Consider the following 21,793-nt stretch of genomic DNA (forward strand, 5'->3'; position numbering starts at 1 on the left):
TACTCTCCCATTATTTTGTAACAATCACCCCCTGTGCCCAGCCACATAACTACTCATACTTCCTAGAATACATCATTTTCTTTCCTAACTCTGTTCTTTGTACATCTTTTCTCTCCATGAACACCCTTTTCCCACTTCTTTTTCTGACTAATTTTTAGCCAGGCCTTAAAACAGTCTACCGAAATGTCTGTGAAAACCATTCCTGGCTGGGTGCGGTGGCTCAAGCCTGTAATCCCAGCACTTTGGGAGGCCGAGACGGGCGGATCACAAGGTCAGGAGATCAAGACCATCCTGGCTAACACGGTGAAACCCCGTCTCTACTAAAAACTACAAAAAACTAGCCGGGCGAGGTGGCAGGCGCCTGTAGTCCCAGCTACTCGGGAGGCTGAGGCAGGAGAATGGCGTGAGCCCGGGAAGCGGAGCTTGCAGTGAGCTGAGATCCGGCCACTGCACTCCAGCCTGGGTGACAGAGCGAGACTCCGTCTCCAAAAAAAAAGAAAAGAAAAGAAAACCATTCCTACACCACGCTATCAGGGGCCAACTATATTAGTTTTGCAAATACCTTTAGAAATTAACCTTTGAAACATCTATGAGTAAAGCACACAGTATATGAAGGAACTCCATAGCAATGACATTTGAAAATATTAAACCATCATTCTAACCTGCTTAAAGTTATTTTGAAGACGAGGAATAATCTTCATAACAACCAAAGAACAATTTGGAAATACAAGGAAAAAGTATCTTTCTTACATATACTTTTACAAGCCTACTCTCATGAATTTCTACATTATTTCCTAAATGCTATCAAGGTACCCACTATTAAACACTGCGTTTGAAAAGGTACTGAAGATTTATCAATCTCAGCATACCAAATCTACCAAAGCTTAATTTCTGGGAAATTATTAACCTTAATTCAACAAATTTATGACAAGAAGTAAGCAATAAGCAATGAAGGACACACATTCTGATTAACATTCAGTTAAGCCTTTATTCTATTAGAGGCAACAATCAACCTTTTATCTCCCTGAGATCTCCACATCATAAAGTACTTTCCATGTACATAAAATCACTTTTAGGCCTTAGACGGAAGGGGCAGGGGTAGAAGAGATGAGGCAGTGTCCCTTTAAGAGCTGGGCTGGCCTGTGCAGATACACAAAAGCCGAGTCCTAGTGAGCTCCCACTGGAAAAGTAGCTGCCATTGCATGTACCAGGTTATGTCACAACTTAACAAGATGGATACGCTTCATAATGTAAATGGGGCTGGGGGCGGAGGGGAGGCAATTAATTCTGCACCTCCAATGAAAACTACAATCGATACCCAGTTTGGTACATCCAGAAGAAACTCACCTGGTCTCTTGTTTCAGCCTCCTGAGTCTGAATTCCTTGTAACTGTTTTTCGTAATTGGAACACATATCACAACGTCTACCAAGTTTATTTCCAGCATTATGCACCTAAAGGGCATCAAAATTACTTATCAGGCAAAACAAAATAAATCTACATCACACGCTTGAGGTACACGTGCATAGTCTTACCAATGGTGCTCAGGAGAACATGAAGTTAACACTTTCTTCAGGGCCTTATGGCAAAAAGTTACAATATAGGGTCAGATTCTAAAACGTCAAACTCTCCAGTACAAGTATGACAGGACACATGGGACACAATTTATTGCCAAGAGGCACAAAACCTCACATCTGAGGACAACACAAAGCAAGTAAAAGGTACTATACCGTAGTACTCACAGTTTAATACTAACCCACCAACGGGAAGGAAAAACAAATAAAAACAGTGCCAAGTCACCGTTTCACCAGCTCCAAGTATAAAATAGGTATGAAACTAGTAAATAGCACCTTCGCACATACGTTTTACGTAAGACCAATGAGAACAGCTTCTTCCAGGCCTCAGTAAGCTGTTCCACTTACTGATACATGGCTTCCTTGAAGGGAAGCAGCCCTCAGTCAAGGAAAGCCCCAGGAGTCAGGTTTTGCAACTAAGTCGAAGGGAACACTTGAGCAACTCGCTTTATCTTTCCCAGCTAGTTTTCTCACCTGTATATTGGGGATAACCACGCCCCACTTGCCTCATTATAATCATAAAGCTTAAAGAGATCAGGTGTGTGAAAGGCCTTTGTAATCCATAAAGCATTAGGCAACTATCTAAGGGTTTATCTCCTAATCTTACCTGTAAATTTACAAATTCTCTAAGAAGGAAAATCGACTTCATTAAAGATTGGCTTCTTTTCTCTCCCATATTCCCAACCCCTCCTTAAACCCGCTCTCAGCATCAACAGCAGACAGGCAACTGCACTTTCTATCTAAAGGAAAGATGAAAGCCTGAATCCTGGAATACACTGAGATTATAGAAAACTGCAAAGCAAACCAAATTCAGGTTGCTCTAACTTAAATTCAGCAATGCTAGTCAGGCAGATCGCTCCAACCTGAGAGTTGTGAGTTCAGGTGAGGAAGTTCACATTCACTGCGATTAGCTAGCTAGCTCCTTTCTCTTCACAATTACCTGGAATAGCCAAAGCGGACCATGACAAGGGTCAGGTGACACAGGTTAACATCCACTTGCTGGCAACATGTGCCTGCACTGACTCCGGGAACCATCTGCTGAATGAACGATAAATCCCAGAGCTTCCCAGTGTGCCTCAGTGTGAGCAAGAGGAAAAACGTGAGAAAGGTAACTCACCTCCTTCTGCAAGAGATTCCATTCTGTCTCACTAACTAAGCGATAACCACTGGGGGACACGTACGCACTCTCCATGCCCTGGGTCACACTGGAGAGCAGGGACGCCGTCTCTTCTTGTTCTGGTGTCATCGCCTTGATTGCTCTCTCCTGATCTTTGGTTAACATAAACCCACTTGGCATCTGGAGCGACCCAAGGGATGCAGTATCAAAGTTCTCAGACACTGAATCTGCTCCTACCAGTGGTCCAAAATCTGACTCGTCCAGGTTTCCAGCAGATTTTGCTTTGTAGTTATAGCCTAAAGCTTTGGATTGCAATGAGCCCGAAGTTCCCAAACTGTCTGTAGACTGTGCTCTCCTGAGTCCATCTTTAAACATGTCATTGTCCGATTTACTGAAAGGATCTCCAGCTGGCAACAATAAGTCTGCATCTAAGGAATGGACTGAACCATGGGTGCTATCTAAATGCTCCTGAAATGTGAAAATATATATTGCCAAGTTAGACAATTCTCTGCATTTTTAAATACAAAAAAAACAAGAAATGTATTCCGCCACTCGTTACACATAATCATTAATGTGCTACCTTCATAGACTCATTGAACAAAGATTTACTAAGTGTCATTTCTACATGCCAGACATGAAACCAGGCCCTCAGGATACAACTGTGAGCAAGACGTAATCCCTGACCTAGAGATACACACAGCTTCAAAAACACAAGGTAAGTAAGCAGCCTGTTACACTACTGTGATAAAAGGATGGGCTAGAGCTGTGTGCTGAATGCTCTGGGAGCTCAAAGAGCTCCCAAATACAAAGAGCTGGGGAAGGTCACCTGCTTCCCGAGTGTTGCGTATGTCAAGCGTGAGGTGCCTACCGTATATCCAAGTAGAGATGTCCCCTTAATAGAGGGACACAGAAGTCTTTCAACAGAGACTTGGGAGTAACTATCGTATAATGATAATTAAAGTCACAGCAGCAAACCAGAACACCTAGGATGAGTGTGTAGGAAAAGAGGGCCAAGGGCAGAACCCTGAGAAAGACTAACATTTTGGGGATGAGCAAAGGAGAGGACAGAGTAGTAGGAAGGAAATGACGAGAATGTGGTATTTTCTTTCTTTCTTTTTTTTTTTGAGACGGAATCTCGCTCTGTCGCCCAGGCTGGAGTTCAGTGGCGAGATCTCAGCTCACTGCAAGCTCCGCCTCCCAGGTTCACGCCATTCTCCTGCCTCAGCCTCCCGAGTAGCTGGGACTACAGGCGCCCGCCACCTCGCCTGGCTAATTTTTTGTCTTTTTAGTAGAGATGGGGTTTAACCATGTTGGCCAGGATGGTCTCGATCTCCTGACCTTGTGATCTGCCCGCCTTGGCCTCCCAAAGTGCCAGGATTACAGGCTTGAGCCACCGCGCCCGGCCCAATAATGTGTTATTTGCAAGCAAGGTGTAATCAACATGTTCAATGTTGTATACTATGCGAAAGAAGATGAAAAACGTCACATATTATGTAAGTCCGTCTATTGAAAATGTCCAGAACAAGTAAATCCATAGAGACATAAAGCAGATTAGTGGTTGCTAGAGGCTGGGGGGGGAAGGGAAAATGGGGAGTGACTCTAATGGGTATGAGGTCTCCTTTGGGAGTGATAAAAATGTTTTCAAACTAAAAACATTTGTGTATATATGCAATATCACTGAACTATACACTTTAAATTTTATGTTATATGAATTTCATCTCAATTTTTAAACAGCACATTTCCGAAGGCAAAGCAAATCAGTGCCGTTACATGAAGCAGCTGCACAGTTAGCGGGGAAATAAGACAAATTATTTAAAGAAAAATGTAACAAGTTTTCTTTCCAACTGAATTTATTCCATTTAAATGACAATATTGTAAGATAATATCCTTTCTACGTTTTGTTGTTAAATGCCCTTTTTTAAATGAACCAGAGGAGACTGTGGAATACAGTTGTTGTTACTGGCAAGTGCATGTGACCAATTTTTTAAAATGTTTTAAAAATATTCTTGGTGTAATAAAAAGGTGACAAATTTTGAATTAATGCCTCCATTTCTTTCCTTTTAAAGACTTTTACGGCCGGGCGCGGTGGCTCAAGCCTGTAATCCCAGCACTTTGGGAGGCCGAGACGGGTGGATCACAAGGTCAGGAGATTGAGACCATCCTGGCTAACACGGTGAAACCCCGTCTCTACTAAAAAATACAAAAAACTAGCCGGGCGAGATGGCGGGCGCCTGTAGTCCCAGCTACTCGGGAGGCTGAGGCAGGAGAATGGCGTAAACCCGGGAGGCGGAGCTTGCAGTAAGCCGAGATCGCGCCACTGCACTCTAGCCTGGGTGACAGAGTGAGACACCATCTCAAAAAAAAAAAAAAAAAATGTTTTACTCATCTGAAACTGCAATGGCTAAGAACACAAATCTCGTATATATTAAGCTTACTATGGCAAAGATCCCAAGTAAGTATCCTAATAAAAACTGGGATAAGCCATTCTGTTAGTTTACAAATAAACCTAACACGCACTGCTATGTATGACATACAGTGCTGCTGTGATACTGAAGAGGGAAGGGGCTAGGGACAGAACAGCTGTGAAGGCCATTTGAAAAACATCAGACTACAGGCCTGGTGCAGTAGCTCGCGCCTGTAAATCCAACACTTTGGGAGGCTGAGGTGGGAGGATAGGTTGAGCCCAGGAGTAGAAGACCAGCCTGGGCAACATAGGGGGACCTCCTTTCTACAAAAAAATTTAAAAATTAGCCAGGCATGGTAGCACATGCCTGTAGTCTCAGCTGCTCAGGAGGCTGAGGCAGGAAGATTGCTTGAGCCTAGGAGATCGAGGCTGTAGTGAGCTGTGATGGTGCCACTATACTCTAGCCAGCCTGGGTGGCAAGAATGAGACCCTGTCTCAAAAAACACAAAACAAAAAACGCCACATCAGACTACGACATTGGCAATAATATCTTTAAAATGTTTACATTCTTGAATTCAGCATTTTTTTTTTTTTTGAGACAGAGTCTCGCTCTGTCGCCCAGGCTGGAGTGCAGTGGCCGGATCTCAGCTCACTGCAAGCTCCGCCTCCGGGGTTTACGCCATTCTCCTGCCTCAGCCTCCCGAGTAGCTGGGACTACAGGCGCCCGCCACCTCGCCCGGCTAGATTTTTATATTTTTTAGTAGAGACGGGGTTTCGCCGTGTTAGCCAGGATGGTCTCGATCTCCTGACCTCGCGATCCACCCATCTCGGCCTCCCAAAGTGCTGGGATTACAGGCTTGAGCCACCGCGCCCGGCCAGCATTTTTTTTTTTTTTTTTTTTTTTTTGGTTTTGTTTTGTTTTTGTTTTCTTTTTTCCTGGAGGCAGTCTCGCTCTGTCACCCAGGCTGGAATGCAGTGGTGCAATCTCGGCCCATTGCAGCAATCTCGGCCCATTGCAGCCTCCACCTCCTGGGCTCAAGGGATTCTCATGCCTCAGCCACAGTGAGTAGCTAGGACTACAGGCGCCAGACACCACACACGGCTAATTTCTGTATTTGTAGTAGACACGGGTTTCATCATGTTGGCTGGGCTGGTCTCAAACTCCTGGCCTCAAGTGATCCGCCTGCCTCAGCCTCCAAAAAGTGCTGCAATTACACTTGTGAGCCACTGTGCCCGGCCAGGCAGTTCTTTTCCTAAGAACTTATACTAAAAATAAAATGAAATAAAATAAAATAAAATCAGATGCATCCACGATTTTTGTACAAGGAAAAATTAGATATAACATTATGACATTACTTATAATAATGAAAAATTGGATGGTAGTAAAAAGTGGAACCAACTTGACTATCAGTGTGTTAATCACACTTTTCATTTTCTTTATTTCATGATGTCTTGATTTACTGGAGGCCTTGCTGGCATGAAGAAACTGCTTCCCAGGACTAGCTAATTTCTAGAGATAATAAACAACTCATCTGACTGTAAACACGCCTTTCATACACAAACCATTCAATCCCAAACCCATATCCCCAACCACCTCCCTTACCTAAACCACACACCAAGCCAGTATTTCCCCTGCCCGAAATCAACCCAGGGCCAGTTCCAAACAGCTAAGAACAGACCCTATATACCCCAAAGGCTGCGGGAATTAATTACTAGCCAGTCCTAAACTTTCTGCTCCGCTCCACTTTGCTTTTCCCAGAAAACCACAATAATAGCTATGGCCCATGCTTTTCTCTCGCTCCTGCTCCTGCCTCCTGACCAGCTCTGGTACTTCCCTGCTGTGGCCATGCATGGTGTGCTGGGCCTCTGCTTCTAGGAGAACTGTAAGTAACACAAAACTTCTTTCAGTGGCAGTGACCTCCCTATGTCATCACTCACTCACCATTATGAATTAAAAACCAGGCACAAGCTGGACACCATGGCTCACACCTGTAATCCCAGCACTTTGGGAGGCCAAGGTGGGCAAATCACTTGAGGCCAGAAGTTTGAGACCAGCCTGGTCAACATGGTGAAACCCCATCTCTACTAAAAATACAAAAATTAGCCTGGCGTGGTGGTGCATGCCTGTAATCCCAGCTACTCAGGAGGCTGAGGCAGAAGAATTGCTTGAACCCAGGAGGCAGAGGTTGTAGTGAGCTGAGATCACGCCACTACACTCCAGCCTGGGTGAGAGTGAGACCCTGTCTCAAATTTTTGAAAAAAGTACAAGGCCGGGCGCGGTGGCTCAAGCCTGTAATCCCAGCACTTTGGGAGGCCAAGACGGGCGGATCACGAGGTCAGGAGATCGAGACCATCCTGGCTAACACTGTGAAACCCCGTCTCTACTAAAAAATACAAAAAAACTAGCCGGGTGAGGTGGCGGCGCCTGTAGTCCCAGCTACTCGGGAGGCTGAGGCAGGAGAATGGCGTGAACCGGGAGGCGGAGCTTGCAGTGAGCTGAGATCCGGCCACTGCACTCCAGCCTGGGCGACAGAGCGAGACTCTGTCTCAAAAAAAAAAAAAAAAAAAAAAAGAAAAAAGAAAAAAGTACAAATGGAAACACATATGTTCCAGCCTGGGCAACATGTTGAAACACTGTCTCTACAAAAAATTAGCTGGGCAGGATGGTGGACACCTGCAGTCCCAGCTACTCAGGAGGATGAGGCAGGAGGATTGCTTGACCCCAGGAGGTCAAGGCTGCAGTGAGCTGAGATTGCGCCACTGCACTCCAGCCAGGGTGAGAGTGAGACCCTTTCTCAAATTTAAAAAAAAAAAAAAAAAAAAAGAAAGAAACACATATGTTAACATATATATTATCTCTGGAAAAGAAAATAAGAAAAGCAAGAAAGAGATGTGTACCAAAATATTAGTTGTGACCTCTGGGTAGGATGATCTACCAGTTATTTTTATTTTGTATGGCGTTTCCGATACTTCCCAAATTTTCCATAATGAACATTTTGTGTAGAGAAAAGCTCATTATAAGCATCAGGTTAAAGAAAATGTGAGGTCTACAAATTTCAAATATCTTTAGCCATAAATCTAACTCTCTAAAGCATCTGAGATTAACATTGTTGTGTGAGACAGGGTCTCACTGTCATCCATGCTGGAGTGCAGTGGCAAAATCTCAGCTCACTGCAACCTCCACCTCCTGGGTTCAAACGATTCTCATGCCTCAGTCACCTGAGTAGCTGGGATTACAGACATACACAACCTCACCCAGCTAATCTGTGTATTTTTAGTAGAGATAGGGTTTCACCATGTTAGCCAGCTTCAGATTAACTCTAAACCAAGAGCTGTGTCATTATTCTCAATAAAAAACAATTATATTCAACATTCAAATTGCAAAACACCAGCTCTGAAAGTCTACAGATCATTAAGAGAGAATCAAAAATAAAAATACTTCTCTGTAAATCACAACAAATGTCCCTTGTTTCCCGTTTCCCCGCTTTTCAGACATTCCTGGATAGATTACTGCATGATGAAAACACTACGTAATCGTTGGCTGTACCCAAAACTTGAGACATTCTCTTGGGAGTCTGAATATTTTTTAAATGCACAGTAGAATTAGACCAAGTGGTTCCCAGTCTATGTCCCAGAACAAAGAATGAACAAAACAACTACAATCTACAGCACTTTGCAGTGTCTACAAAAATTTTTTTTCAGTTTTTCTTAAACCTCAAACAATCCCTAAGCATGGGCATAGAAACCACCAGGAGGGAGATTACGTATGGCTCAAAGTAAATCTGCAGGGTAAACAGAAGCAGGATACCCCTGAAAGTAAAGACAAGATCCGTATCCAATTTAACTGCAATTCATTCACCAGGCCAGGAAAGGAGGTGCGGCAGGGAGTGAGTGTGATTCTAAGCCGCAGGGACAGGGCAGTGAGCGTGAACAGTAAGTGCACAGGTCTGGCTACAGAGAAGTGGAGAGCAGTGAATGAGGCCGGAAGGGCCATTTAACTGTGAACGCCCTTGTATGCCACGCTAGGGATCTTGGGGGATTTTCGTTTTCATCCTCAAGGCAATAAGAGAAGCATTTCCTTCACTGATAACAAGATAACCAGCACGAGCTTTGAAAGATGAGCAGAAGGATTTCAATACTCAGAAAGGCAATGGGAGGAAAGTACTCCAAATGAAGGCAGCAACAGACCAGGGGGGAATACAGCCCAAGATGACAACCAACATGGCTAAAATGTAATCCAGATGATGAAGGGCCTTACCTGTCTGAGTGAAGAATGTGTACTTAATTATACAGGTAACAGGAGTCAATGGTAGTTATTGAGTAGGGGAGTGGCCTGACTGCAGCTGCACTTAAGAAAATGAATTTGACAGTAATGCTGAGGGTGCGATGGAATGGGACAGGTTGAGACAGGAAACCCAATGAGAAGGCCCTTGCCACACCGTGGGTGAGAGGTGCCAAGGCCACAGAACACCTAACACTTCCAGGTCCCTCTACTCTACCCATTCCTAGTACCTGAAACGTTTTACCCTGTGGTGTTGCAATCTGCCACACCTCACCCACTGCCATCAGGGATGAAAACCTAATAGTGGTTAATACTCATATATATGCTACAGGGAGTTAAGCATTTCAGCACTTTAGATAATCTCTTTTAAACAAAAAAGACAAGTATTAGCAATATGTACTATTCACATCAAAAAAGATTTTGTAGACATTATTTAAAGGTTTATTTTAATGCATTAAATTTGGAAAATACTGGGAAAAAGAACATCTAATTATTTCAGACAGTGAATGAAGCTACAACATGTTTCAAACAGTGCTACCTATAATGCCATAAAAACAACTGAAAATAAATACTGTCATTTTTATCTTTCACTTAGTTAGATAAAATGAACTTCTCACTTCTCATATGGACAATGTAATTAACTGATGTATGAGTAAGCTAAAATTGTTGACATTGTGTATATAATGACTTTAATTATAGACTCACTATACCTCTTCATTTGATAACTGGGCTGAAGATTCTTCTTGAGTTAAAGCACACACTACTGGTATTTTTATTTCTTCCTCAGCATCTGTTTTTTTGTGATCCTTTCTCTTATTGAGTCTCTGTTGTTCATCATCCTCCTAAAAGTTAGGAAGAAAAAAACATATATATGACCCAAGTAACCTACTTAATAAGTGACATAGTTCCTTAACCATTCAAAACAAATAAGAAAGAACAGAGCATTATGATACAAGAAAACTGGACACTTACGCTTCTTTGTTTGTAATCCCATATAAGGGCCTCTGGAAATGACAAAATATTTTAATACTATAAGCACAAACTAAGAACCCTGGTATAAAGAAGAAATCAGGAAGCAGCTTCCAAGAAAAGTATACTGCATAAAGTAAGCCAAAACAAAAGAAAGCAAAACCGACTCTTCAAATGATCCACACACAAAAAATTTTTTTACACAGAACATTCCTTGTGATTACTGTAGAAAATAAATACGAAAAAGTCTGTTTTTGAGACAAGGTCTTGCTCTGACACTCAGGCTGGAATGCAGTGGTGCAAACATGGTTCACTGCAGCCTCAATCTCCTGGGCTCAAGCAGTTCTCCCACCTCATCCTCTTGTATAGCTGGGATCATAGGCATGTGCCATCACAACTGTCTAATTTTTTTATTTTTTGTAGAGACAGGGTTTCACTTTGTTGCCAAGGCTGGTCTTGAACTCCTGGACTCAAGCAATCCTCCTGCCTCAGCCTCTCGTGTAGCCAGGATCACAGGCATGCACCACCATGCCTGGCTAATTTTTTGGTTTTTTTGCATAGATGGGGTCTCACACTGTTGTCCTGGCTGGTCTCAAACTCCCAGGCTCAAGCGATCCTCCCACCTTGGCCTCTCAAAGCGTTGGGAATACAGGCATGAGACACCACACCCCTCCCAAAAAACGTTTTTATAATGTTACACATCCATTAGAAACATTAACAAATGTATATGAATACAAAAGGAATGATTAAAGTTGATAGAATAATTCACTCAACAAAGATGAGTGAGATACCTTATACCTTCAGTGTACCCTAAAACAGCCTAGTGAGGAGAGACAAACACTTACAAGTATGTACAAGGTTATAAAGAAGGAGGAAAAACAATGACTGATTTCATCTGAAGGAACCAGCAAAGGGGGCCCAAAGGAGGTAACACTTCAGCTGAACCTTGAAAGATAAGTAAGGTAAGTTTGCCGGTTGCATGAGAAGAGACAATTAAGGGTTCCAGGGAGAAAGGAAGCACATACAAAAGACAGAAACGTGGAAAAGCAGGCCTGTGGGGGAATTCTGTGTAATTTTATATGGATGAAAAATGGGCAGGCACAGAAGTAAAAGACACGGAGACAGAGGTGGTGAGTAAGCACTTAAGACTCTGGAATCAGAGACTGTTCAAGCCTCAGATGGGTCATACATAACCTCTCAGCCTGTTTACTATTCCAGAACACGGGAGCTGTATAACTGTAGTCCCTACCACTTACGGAGAGTTTTTTTTTTTTTTTTTATAAGCACTTGAGATAAAGATTTATACATAAAGCCTTAGCACAATGCTAGCACATAGTAAGAGCTCAATAAATGTTCAAAAGTTTTAAATGATCATCTTAGTAAAGTTTAGACTCTTTTTGTTTTTTTTGAGACAGAGTCTCGCTCTGTCACCCAGGCTGGAGGGCAGGATGCAATCTCAGCTCACTGCAACCTCCGCCTCCCAGGTTTAAGTGATTCTCCTGCCTCAGCTTCCCAAGTAGCTGGGACTACAGACACGCGCCACCACACCCGGCTAATTTTTGTATTTTTAGTAGAGACGGTTTTGCCACGTTGACCAGGCTGGTCTCAAACTCCTTACCTAAGGTGATCCACCCGCCTTGGACTCCCAAAGTGCTAGGATTACAGATGTGAGCCACCGCACCCGGTCACATTTAGACTCTTTTAAAGGGCAGCAGGGGAGGCAGGATAAGATCTGTACTTTAGAATCTAAATCCTTATGTCAGGGGGTCGTGGTGGCTCACGCCTGTAATCCCAGTACTTTGGGAGGCCGAGTCGGGCAGATCACTTGAGGTCAGGAGTTTGAGACCAGCCTGGGCAACATGGTGAAACACTGTCTCTACTAAAAATACAAAAATTAGCCAGGCGTGGTGGCGCACACCTGTAGTCCCAGCTACTTGGGCAGCTGAGACAGAAGAATCGCTTGAGCCCAGGAGGCAGAGGTTGCAGTGAGCCAAGATTGTGCCACTGCACTCCAGCCTGGGTGACTGGAGTGAAACCCTGTCTCAAAAAAAAAAAAATCCTTATGTTGGCTTTGACTACATGCAAGACGAATGAGTCCAAATTAAGACACAGAAAGGAAATTTAAAAAAGAAGAAACTTTGCAAAACAAAATCTAACGTAAGTCACATAAAGCAATTTGAAATGTTTGACAAGATACTTAGAAAGGCAGGGAACACTTTTACACAGCTATCCTAGGGAAATATCTGCACACATACACAATATGGTCAAGGATTTCACTGCAACATTATTTGAGATGACAAGAAAAGGGGGACCACCTAGATGCCCACTACAAGGAGAAAGGGTAAATCAATATGGTGCATCCATGCTACAGTCAAGAGCAAAATACAACGTTGATATGAAAAAATATCCAGGATAATGCATATGGGAAATATATACACTTTTTTTTGAGACAAGATCTTGCTTTGTTATGGGAAATATATACACTTTTTTTTGAGACAAGATCTTGCTTTGTAACCCACAGTTGAAGTGCAGTGGTGTGATCATAGCTCACTGCAGCCTCTGCCTCCAGGATCATGTGATCCTCCCACCTCAGCCTCCCAAGTAGCTGGAACTACAGGCACATGCCACCATGCCCAGCTATTTTTTTTATTTTTTTATTTTTTGTAGAAACAGTCTCACTATATGGCCCAGGCTGGTCTTGACCTCTTGGGCTCAAGCGATCCTCCCGCCTCAGCCTCCCAAAGTGTTGGGATTACAGACGTGAACCACCATGCCCTGCCCAGAAAAAATACTTATAGTATAACCATAGTTGTATAAGAGGAAAACTATACCCTAAATGTGTATCATGAACACACAGAACTGGTTTAGAAGACTCTCTACCAAATGGTACAACAATCTTCTGACAAGGGGAGGTGTGGGAGATGTTAAGGAAGATTTTTCACTTGATCACTTCATATTTATTTTTTCGCTGTATTTAAAACAAAAAAATTATGATAATGTGTAAATATATATATATATATATAATTCATGCAATTTAAATAACTAAAAGATAAGGAGAAAACAGGAACCTAAATATGCAGCGCTCTGAACACCTGCCACCTCCTATTACTCAGCCTCTCCATTCATATCATGTCACCTAGTAGAGCTTTTAGAGCAGGGTGTCCAATCTTTTGGCTTCCCTGGGCCACACTGAAGAAGAACTGTTTTGGCTACACACAAAATACACTAACACTAACGACAGCTGATGAGCTAAAACAAACAAACAAACAAAAAAAGATTGCAAAAGAAATCTCATAATGTTTTAAGAAAGTTTACAAGTTTCTGTTGGGTTGCATTCAAAGCCAAGGGCTGCAGGTTGGACAAGCTTGTTTTACAGCAATGTCCCCCAAGACTTGGCCTGGGCTGCTAAAACCCAGGAGCACTGGGAGAACTGGTCAGCAGGGGAGAGAAAGATTTTCTCCGAAGTATGCACTGCTGCATCCTGCAGTCACTGAAGATCATTTCTAAATCAGTTTCCCCACCCCCTAGAGGAGGCCATTTCTAAAGATGAAAAACAAAGCCCCTCAAATGTAGCTGTTATGTTTTTAAAAGTGGCATAGATCACCTTGTTGCAGCTTAAGTCAGTCTCTAATACACATAAGGTAATGCAATCCCATGTGGTGGGGGACACTACTGACAAGGCACATCAGTCCTCAAAACTTCTATTCACCTGATCTTTCTTCTTCAGTTCTTCAACTTGTCGGAGCTGTTCTGAAGTTAGCACAATCTCCATTCGCTGCATGTCTCTCATCAGTAAACGCTGAGATTCCAGAAACTGGTCATTGGCCTTCTGCCACGTATGCTTTAACTGGTTGTGTTGCTGTCGCTCTTGCTCCAAGAGATGGCAAACTGTTTAGGAACCCCCCACCACAAATCAAAAACACTGAATTTTAATGTAGGCAATTTCTTTAGCACAGGGCTCCTAGCCCAGGTCTGAACAATGGTCCACATCTCTAGGATTCTATTCTTAGCTGGACCAAGGGGCAACCTATCCCCACACCATCTCTTTAAAGCAGAGTCTCCCAAAGTGGACTCCTAGGAACACAGCAAAGAAAGATTTCGGTGCTTAGTAAAGTCTTAGAAACTTCAGGTTAAAGGGAGAAATTTATTATTATTATTTTGCAAAGGCTCCTCCATAATTAAATACATTTTTAAAGATTTCTTTACTGCAGGACTTTGAACTCGGGGTCTTAATTATGTCTATGTTTTCTTGGAAGGTGATATATAATATAGCCTTTCCCAAATCTATTTGACAAAAGGAAAAAAAAAAAAAAAAACTTTTCACAGTACAACTCAAATAACAAGTATTCTAGGGAATATACTTTGGGAAACATTGCTCCAAAGGCCAAAGGTGGACTAAACACTCCTAATTGTGTTTAATACATTCTGATAAATCTGTTATCCAGAAATCCTCATTGGGTCCGGTTAATATACACTTCTTATGACAGGTCAAGGAATCTTTGTAAAATGTATGTGTTGTTGATACTCATCAGCTCAGCCATCTTCTACTGAAAAGAGAGGAGGTAGCATGATCTATCCACCCATCTGCCACGTCAGAAACCTGAGACAGCTCATACTTCTGACTTTTCCTCACCCCAACATATTCAGCTATGACAGAGACCTGCTAATTCGGCCTCCTCTGCAATATGATACATCTATCTTCTGGCTTCTGCCTTAGATCAGCGCTTATGACTTAAACAACTACAACAGAGGCCCCTTTTTTATTCTTCTGCCCTCAGTCTTGCCCTCCCTATTCTATTTACCACAGCGCTGTTAGACTGAACTTTCTAAAATGCAAAACGAGTATTACCACTCTCCAGTCAAAAACCCTTCATTGAACCCAGACACAAAAAGGCACATATTATAAAATCCCATTCACATCAAAGTCCAGAACAGGCAAGTCCACAGAGATAGAAAGGAGATTAGTGGTTGCCAAGGGCTGGGGGTAAGACATAGGAAGTGACGGTAAATGGGTACAGGATTTCTTTTTAAGGTAATGAAAATGTTTTGGAAGTAGACAGTGGTGATGGGGCACAATTTTGTGAATATATTAAAAACTACTGAATTGTATACTTTAACGAGTGAACTTTATGGCATGCAAATTTTATCTTAATAAAACTATTATTTCAGAGAAAATAGGCCGGGCGCAGTGGCTCATGCCTGTAATCCCACCACTTTGGGAGGCCAAGGTGGGCGGATCATGAGGTCAGGAGATCAAGACCATCCTGGCTAACACAGTGAAACCCCATCTCTACTAAAAATACAAAAAAATTAGCCGGGCGTGGTGGCGGGCACCTGTAGTTCCAGCTACTTGGGAGGCTGAGGCAAGAGAATGGCATGAACCCAGGAGGCAGGGCTTGCAGTGAGCCGAGATCGTGCCACTGCACTCCAGCCTGGGTGACAAGGGCAAGACGCTATCTCAAAAAAAAAAAAAAAAACCAGAGAAAATAAAAAAACCTTCAGAGGCTCCGAACTGCCCAGATGATCAAGTCCAATATTCTTAGCATAAAACCTCTATGTACTGGTCTGTTTCTAATGCTCCAATCTCACATTTTGCCCATTGCCTCTTGTATTCTAATTGTGCTGAACTGCTTTTCTTAGACTTCCTTACCTAACTGCATCACATGCAAATGACCGTGAATGCCACGCTTCTCTCTGACTACCAGACAAGCACCTACCCACCTTCCAAAACTCCACTTAAGGACAACTTCTTTTAAGAAGCCTATCTGGGCCGGGCGTGGTGGCTCACACCTGTCATCCCAGCACTTTGGGAGGCCGAGGCAGGTGGATCACCTGAGGTCAGGAGTTCGAGACCAGCCTGACCAACATGGAGAAACACCCCATCTCTACTAAAAATACAAAATTAGCCAAGCGTGGTGGCACATCCTGTAATCCCAGCTACTCAGGAGGGTGAAGCAGGAGAATCACTTGAACCCAGGAGGTGGAGGTTGCGGTGAGCTGAGGTCGCACCACTGCACTCCAGCCTGGGCGACAAGAACGAACCTCCATCTCAAAAAAAAGACTCTATTTTTTGTTGTGAGTTTTTCAGTATGGAAATTAATCCATGTCCTTCCTCATTTTAATTAACCTTCTCAGGTCAGGTACTTTTCTTTTTTTTTTTTGAGACGGAGTCTCGCTCTGTCACTCAGGCTGGAGTGCAGTGGCGGGATCTCAGCTCACTGCAAGCTCCGCCTCCCGGGTTCACGCCATTCTCCTGCCTCAGTCTCCCAAGTAGCTGGGACTACAGGCGCCAGCCACCTCGCCCAGCTAGTTTTTTGTCTTTTTTAGCAGAGACGGGGTTTCACCGTGTTAGCCGGATGGTCTCAATCTCCCGACCTCGTGATCCGCCCATCTCGGCCTCCCAAAGTGCTGGGATTACAGGCTTGAACCACCGCGCCCGGCCAACCTTCTCAGGTACTTTTCAAGGGTTATTAGGAAGGTTTGGTAGTCTCAATAATTTACATTATTTCTGGCAGTGTTAGAGGGACATAGTTTAAACTGAACTAGTTATTTTGGACACCTTTAAGAATATGAGTGTCTTTTTATTGCAACAGCACACTTGGAAACTGTTTCCTGAAGGCCAAAACTTTACTCAAAAGTTTGGGTTATTTTCATAATATTTTAGTGGGGAAAGAATGTGCCCCTGGAAAACAGAGTCAATTTCTGTATCACTCTGCTACCAGACTAGTGAAATCAAAACTGTCCCTTAAAAACAGGACAGTACTTGAGGCCTCCAGAATACACTCTCTGCCCTTCCCAATTTTCACTTTTGCTAATACACCTCCATCAAAATGAGTGTGGGGGGAAAAGTAGTTTAAGCAGAAATTCCCAGCTTTATTATCTTTCTGCCCAAAGCTCATGCCTGGTGAAGTTGTGTTTTTTGTTGTTGTTTTTTTTTTTTTTTTTTTTTTGAGATGAAGTCTCACTCTGTCACCCAAGCCAGAGTGCAGTGGTGTGAGCTCGGCTCACTGCAACCTCTGCCTCTTGTGTTCAAGTGATTCTCATGCCTCAACCTCCCGAGTAGCTGGGATAATAGGTACGCATCACCACACCTGGTTAATTTTTGTTTTCTCTGTAGAGACAGGTTTTCGCCATGTTGGCCAGGCTGGTCTCGAACTCCTGACCTCAAGTGATCTGCCCGCCTTGGCCTCCCAAAATGCTGGAATTATAGGAGTGAGCCACTGCATCTGGCTGCCTTATAAAGTTATTACTGAGGTCATGAAGGAAAATCCATAATTTCAGGTTTGCATGAGTACATTTAAACCAACTACAAGGCTTAAATTGAATCACTAACATGTTGCATTGTTATTTTAAGATTTGTCATTGTTATTAGTCAACATCAATTTAACTTATATGGTTCTTAGAGACAAAGATAAAAATATACAGAATATTTATTTACCTTCATGCAATTCTTTCCGCAGTTTCTCAGCATCTTCCTGTAGAACAGATTTCTGAGTATTCAAAACAGCTACATACATCTCTAGATCAGTCCTACAAGATTTCTCAGCTTCCAGATAATGATTCAGTTCTTTAACCTGAAAGAAGATGCAATTCCATTAAACTGAAATTTACAACAGTTTCTATCTTAGATACAAAATGATGGTAAGTTCTGGCTATGCCTTAAAAAAATTGACACTTTTACATCTACATTTTACATCTACATAAATTACCATTTATAATTTTTAATTATAAAATAATATAGAAAACTGGGAAAATAACATAATAGATGTCATCCATAATCATACCACCAGAATAAAATATACAATTGAGATTTCACATAACGGTTTTGTCCCTTGCTTTTCAAAAAGGTAGTTCCAATTTGTATTCCCACGGCAACATACGCATGTGTCTGTTTTAGCCATAACAGTAACACCAGGTATATTTTGCTTTTTCAAATCGGTAATCTCTAAGGACAAAAACGATACCATACACTTTTAAGTTTGCTTTCATTTCTGGTGCGGGAATTCCAAATGTAAATTTATACATTTAATGTATAAAGACATGTTCACAGATACATATACTTATGGAAGTGAAAAAGAGGAAATTATGATGGAACAAATAACTAGTCTCACATTGTAATGACTTAAAGGCAAATGCAGAATACTTTTTAAAATCACATCTTGCCCAGGCATGTTGGCTCATGCCTGTAATCCTAGCACTTTGGGAGGCAAAGGTGGGCAGAATGCTTGAGTTCAGGAGTTTGAGACCAGCCTGGGAAGCATGGAGAAACCCTGTTTCCAAAAAATAATAATAAAACCACATCTTTTAAAAAAGATGCTTTATTTGTTGATCAATTAAGTGTAATACTCAAAATAGTAACAATATAGTCTAATATAGGAAAGTTATAACCAAAAAAAAATTTAATTCTTCCCCAGAAAATCAAGGATTATGTCACTTGAAGCTGTCACATAAACTGTCCATTCTAAATTCTAACCTTTCAGTTAACTTTCAACTTTTTCGAATGGTTATATCTAATATCACATTCAAAGTCCTTTGCATGCCCTTTATCTTCCCATTTCTTCAAACTTAAAATGGTTTCTCTGTTTTCAGTTATCTTTACTCCTAGGCCATCATGCAATAATAGTCAAAGATTTAAATGACTATTTAAGCAATCATTGAATGCTTCACTGAAGGCTGACAGTCCAGCACATGATAAGAACAAAGAATGGTAAAGTCACAACTATCGTGAAATGCTTTCTCTGACACCTGAAGACGGGGGTAATTCAGCTGATGGTAAGAGTCCATATGGCAGATTTAAAATGGTGGTATATAACCCACTAATTCTACCAGTTATTATTTTTTGGGATAAACATTTGGTTTAATTAATAATGAATTTCTAATATTTGAAAACTACTGAGCAGGACTCTGACTAACTTTGAATTACTTTGAGTTCCATACCCTGTAATGACCAAAAACAAAAACAAATGGACATCTACAAGAAGCCAGGTGACAAGGAGAGGGTGCACACCAACCACTGAAAGTTACCTATTCGGAAAAATGTACGTGGTATTAGGATCTATGCAGGAGAAAGTACAGAGAAGCAACAGGGGCCTTAAGAAACCAGAAACAGTCACCTGGGAGTACAATTTGACAACAGTGCCTTGAACGGAAGAGTTTCACATACACCAGTCGTCGGTGAATGCGACAAAATTCTCTGCAGCACTTACGACCCGGTTAGGGTAAAATGGTGTCCCACTTTGATTTACATTTCCCCAATTTCTAGTGTGGTTGAATGTTGAATATCTTTTCACATGCCTTGACTATTCTGGTTTCCTCTTTTGTTCAATGATTGCGCATACACTTTACCTGTTTCTTTTTTCTTTTTTTTTTTTTTTTTACAGAGACCGAGTCTCGATTTGTCGTCCAGGCTGGAGGGCGGTGCCGCGATCTCAGCTCACTGCAACCTCAACCTCCAGCTCCTGGGTTCAAGCAATTCTCATGCCTCAGCCTCCCAAGTAGCTGGGATTACAGGTGTGTGCCACCTGGCTATACTTTACCTGTTTTTCTTTTTTCTTTTTTTTTGAGATGGAGTTTCGCTCCGTCGCCCAGGCTGGAGAGCAGTGGCGCAATCTCAGCTCACTGCAAGCTCCGCCTCCCGGGTTTGCGCCATTCTCCTGCCTCAGCCTCCCGAGTAGCTGGGACTACAGGCGCCGCCACCTCGCCCGGCTAGTTTTTTGTATTTTTTAGTAGAGACGGGGTTTCACCGTGTTAGCCAGGATGGTCTCGATCTCCCGACGTCGTGATCCGCCCGTCTCAGCCTCCCAAAGTGCTGGGATTACAGGCTTGAGCCACCGCGCCCGGCCTCAAACTCCCAACTTCAAGTGATCTGCCCGCCTCGGCCTCCCAAAGTGCTGGGATTACAGGCGCGAGCCACCGCACTTGGCCACTTTACCTGTTTTTCTTCAGAATTATTTGTCACTTGTGGACTTAGCAATTTCGAGTGTCTCGCTCTGTTGCTCTGGCTGGAGTGCAGTGGCGCAACCTAGGCTCACTGCAGCCTCCATCTCCCGGGTTCAAGCAATTCTCGTGCCTCAGCCTCCCAAGTAGCTGGGACTACAGGCACCCGCCACCACGCCTGGCTAATTTTTTGTATTTTTAGCAGAGACAGGGTTTCTCCATGTTGCCCAGGCTGGTCTCAAACTCCTGGTCTCAAGCAATCTAAGTACTGGGATTACAGGTGTAAGCCAGCGCATCCAGCCAACTTAGCAATTTTATGATGATTTTGGATATTAATATTTTGTCAGTTAAGAGGTACTGATATCTTCTTATAGTCTGTAGCTTCTCTTTTCAACTTTTTGTATTAATAGTATCTTTTAACAAAGAACTTTATAATGTAGCTAAACTTGCCAGTTTTCCTTTCACAGTCAATTTTTGTCTTAAGAAACCTTGGGGCCGGGTGCGGTGGCTCAAGCCTGTAATCCCAGCACTTTTGGAGGCCAAGGTGAGTGGATCACATGAGGTCAGAGGTTTGAGATCAGCCTGGCCAACAACATGACAAAACCCCGTTTCCACTAAAAATACAAAAATTAGCCAGGTGCAGTGGCCTAGGCCTGTAATCCCAGCTACTCGAGAGGCTGAGGCAGGAGAATTGCTTGAAACTGGGAGGCGGAGGTTGCAGTGAGCCAAGATTGTGCCACCGCACTTCAGCCTAGGCAACACAGCAAGATTGACTCAAAAAAAAAGAAAAGAAAAGAAAAGAAATATTTTTGAAGACAAAGTGGAGAGAGTGGGCCTACCTATCAGATAGTATGACTTGCAGTAAAGCTACTATAATTAAGATAGTTTGTTACAGGTTTAGGAATAAACCTGTCGCCCAGGCTGGAGTGCAGTGGCGCAAACTCGGCTCACTACAACTTCCACCTCCTGGGTTCAAGTGATTCTGGTGCCTCAGTCCCAAGTAGCTGGGACTCCAGGCAAGCACCACCATATCTGGCTAATTTTTGTATTTTTTGTAAAGAAAGAGTCTCACTATGTTGTGCTGGCTGGTCTTGAACTCCTAAGCTCAAGCAATCCGCCCACCTCAGCCTCCCCAAATGCTGGAATTACAGGCATGAGCCACCGCACATGGCCAGATAATAACATGTATTATTATTATTATTATTATTATTATTATTATTATTGAGTTTCACTTGTTGCCCAGGCTGGAGTGCAATGGTGCAATCTTGGCTCCCTGCAACCTCCACCTCCCAGGTTCAAGTGGTTCTCCTGCCTCAGCCTCCCAAGTAGTTGGAATTACAGGCGGATGCCCGGCTAATTTTTGTCTGTTTAGTAGATGCAGGGTTTCTTTTTTTTTTTTTGAGACAGAGTCTCGCTCTGTCACCCAGGCTGGAGTGCAGTGGCAGAATTTTGGCTCACTGCAAGCTCTGCCTCATGAGTTCATCCCATTCTCCTGCCTCAGCCTCCCAAGTAG

General features: G+C 42.8%; 1 protein-coding gene across 3 annotated transcripts in view; it reads right to left on the reverse strand.

Moving 5' to 3' along the window:
- RABEP1 (rabaptin, RAB GTPase binding effector protein 1) overlaps window positions 1–21,793 on the reverse strand; it is a 113,623-nt gene that overhangs the window by 20,557 nt on the left and 71,273 nt on the right. For all 3 annotated transcript variants that reach the window (XM_010355845.2, XM_030923324.1, XM_030923325.1), the window contains 5 exons: window positions 17,783–17,918; window positions 14,054–14,232; window positions 10,086–10,217; window positions 2,690–3,157; window positions 1,348–1,452 (listed from right to left, as the gene is read on the reverse strand). In XM_010355845.2, coding sequence (XP_010354147.1) covers window positions 1,348–1,452; window positions 2,690–3,157; window positions 10,086–10,217; window positions 14,054–14,232; window positions 17,783–17,918 — 1,020 coding nt within the window. The remainder of the gene's footprint in view (window positions 1–1,347; window positions 1,453–2,689; window positions 3,158–10,085; window positions 10,218–14,053; window positions 14,233–17,782; window positions 17,919–21,793) is intronic.

This window comes from Rhinopithecus roxellana, chromosome 19 (genome assembly GCF_007565055.1).
Source record: "Rhinopithecus roxellana isolate Shanxi Qingling chromosome 19, ASM756505v1, whole genome shotgun sequence".
NCBI classification, from domain to species: domain Eukaryota; kingdom Metazoa; phylum Chordata; class Mammalia; order Primates; family Cercopithecidae; genus Rhinopithecus; species Rhinopithecus roxellana.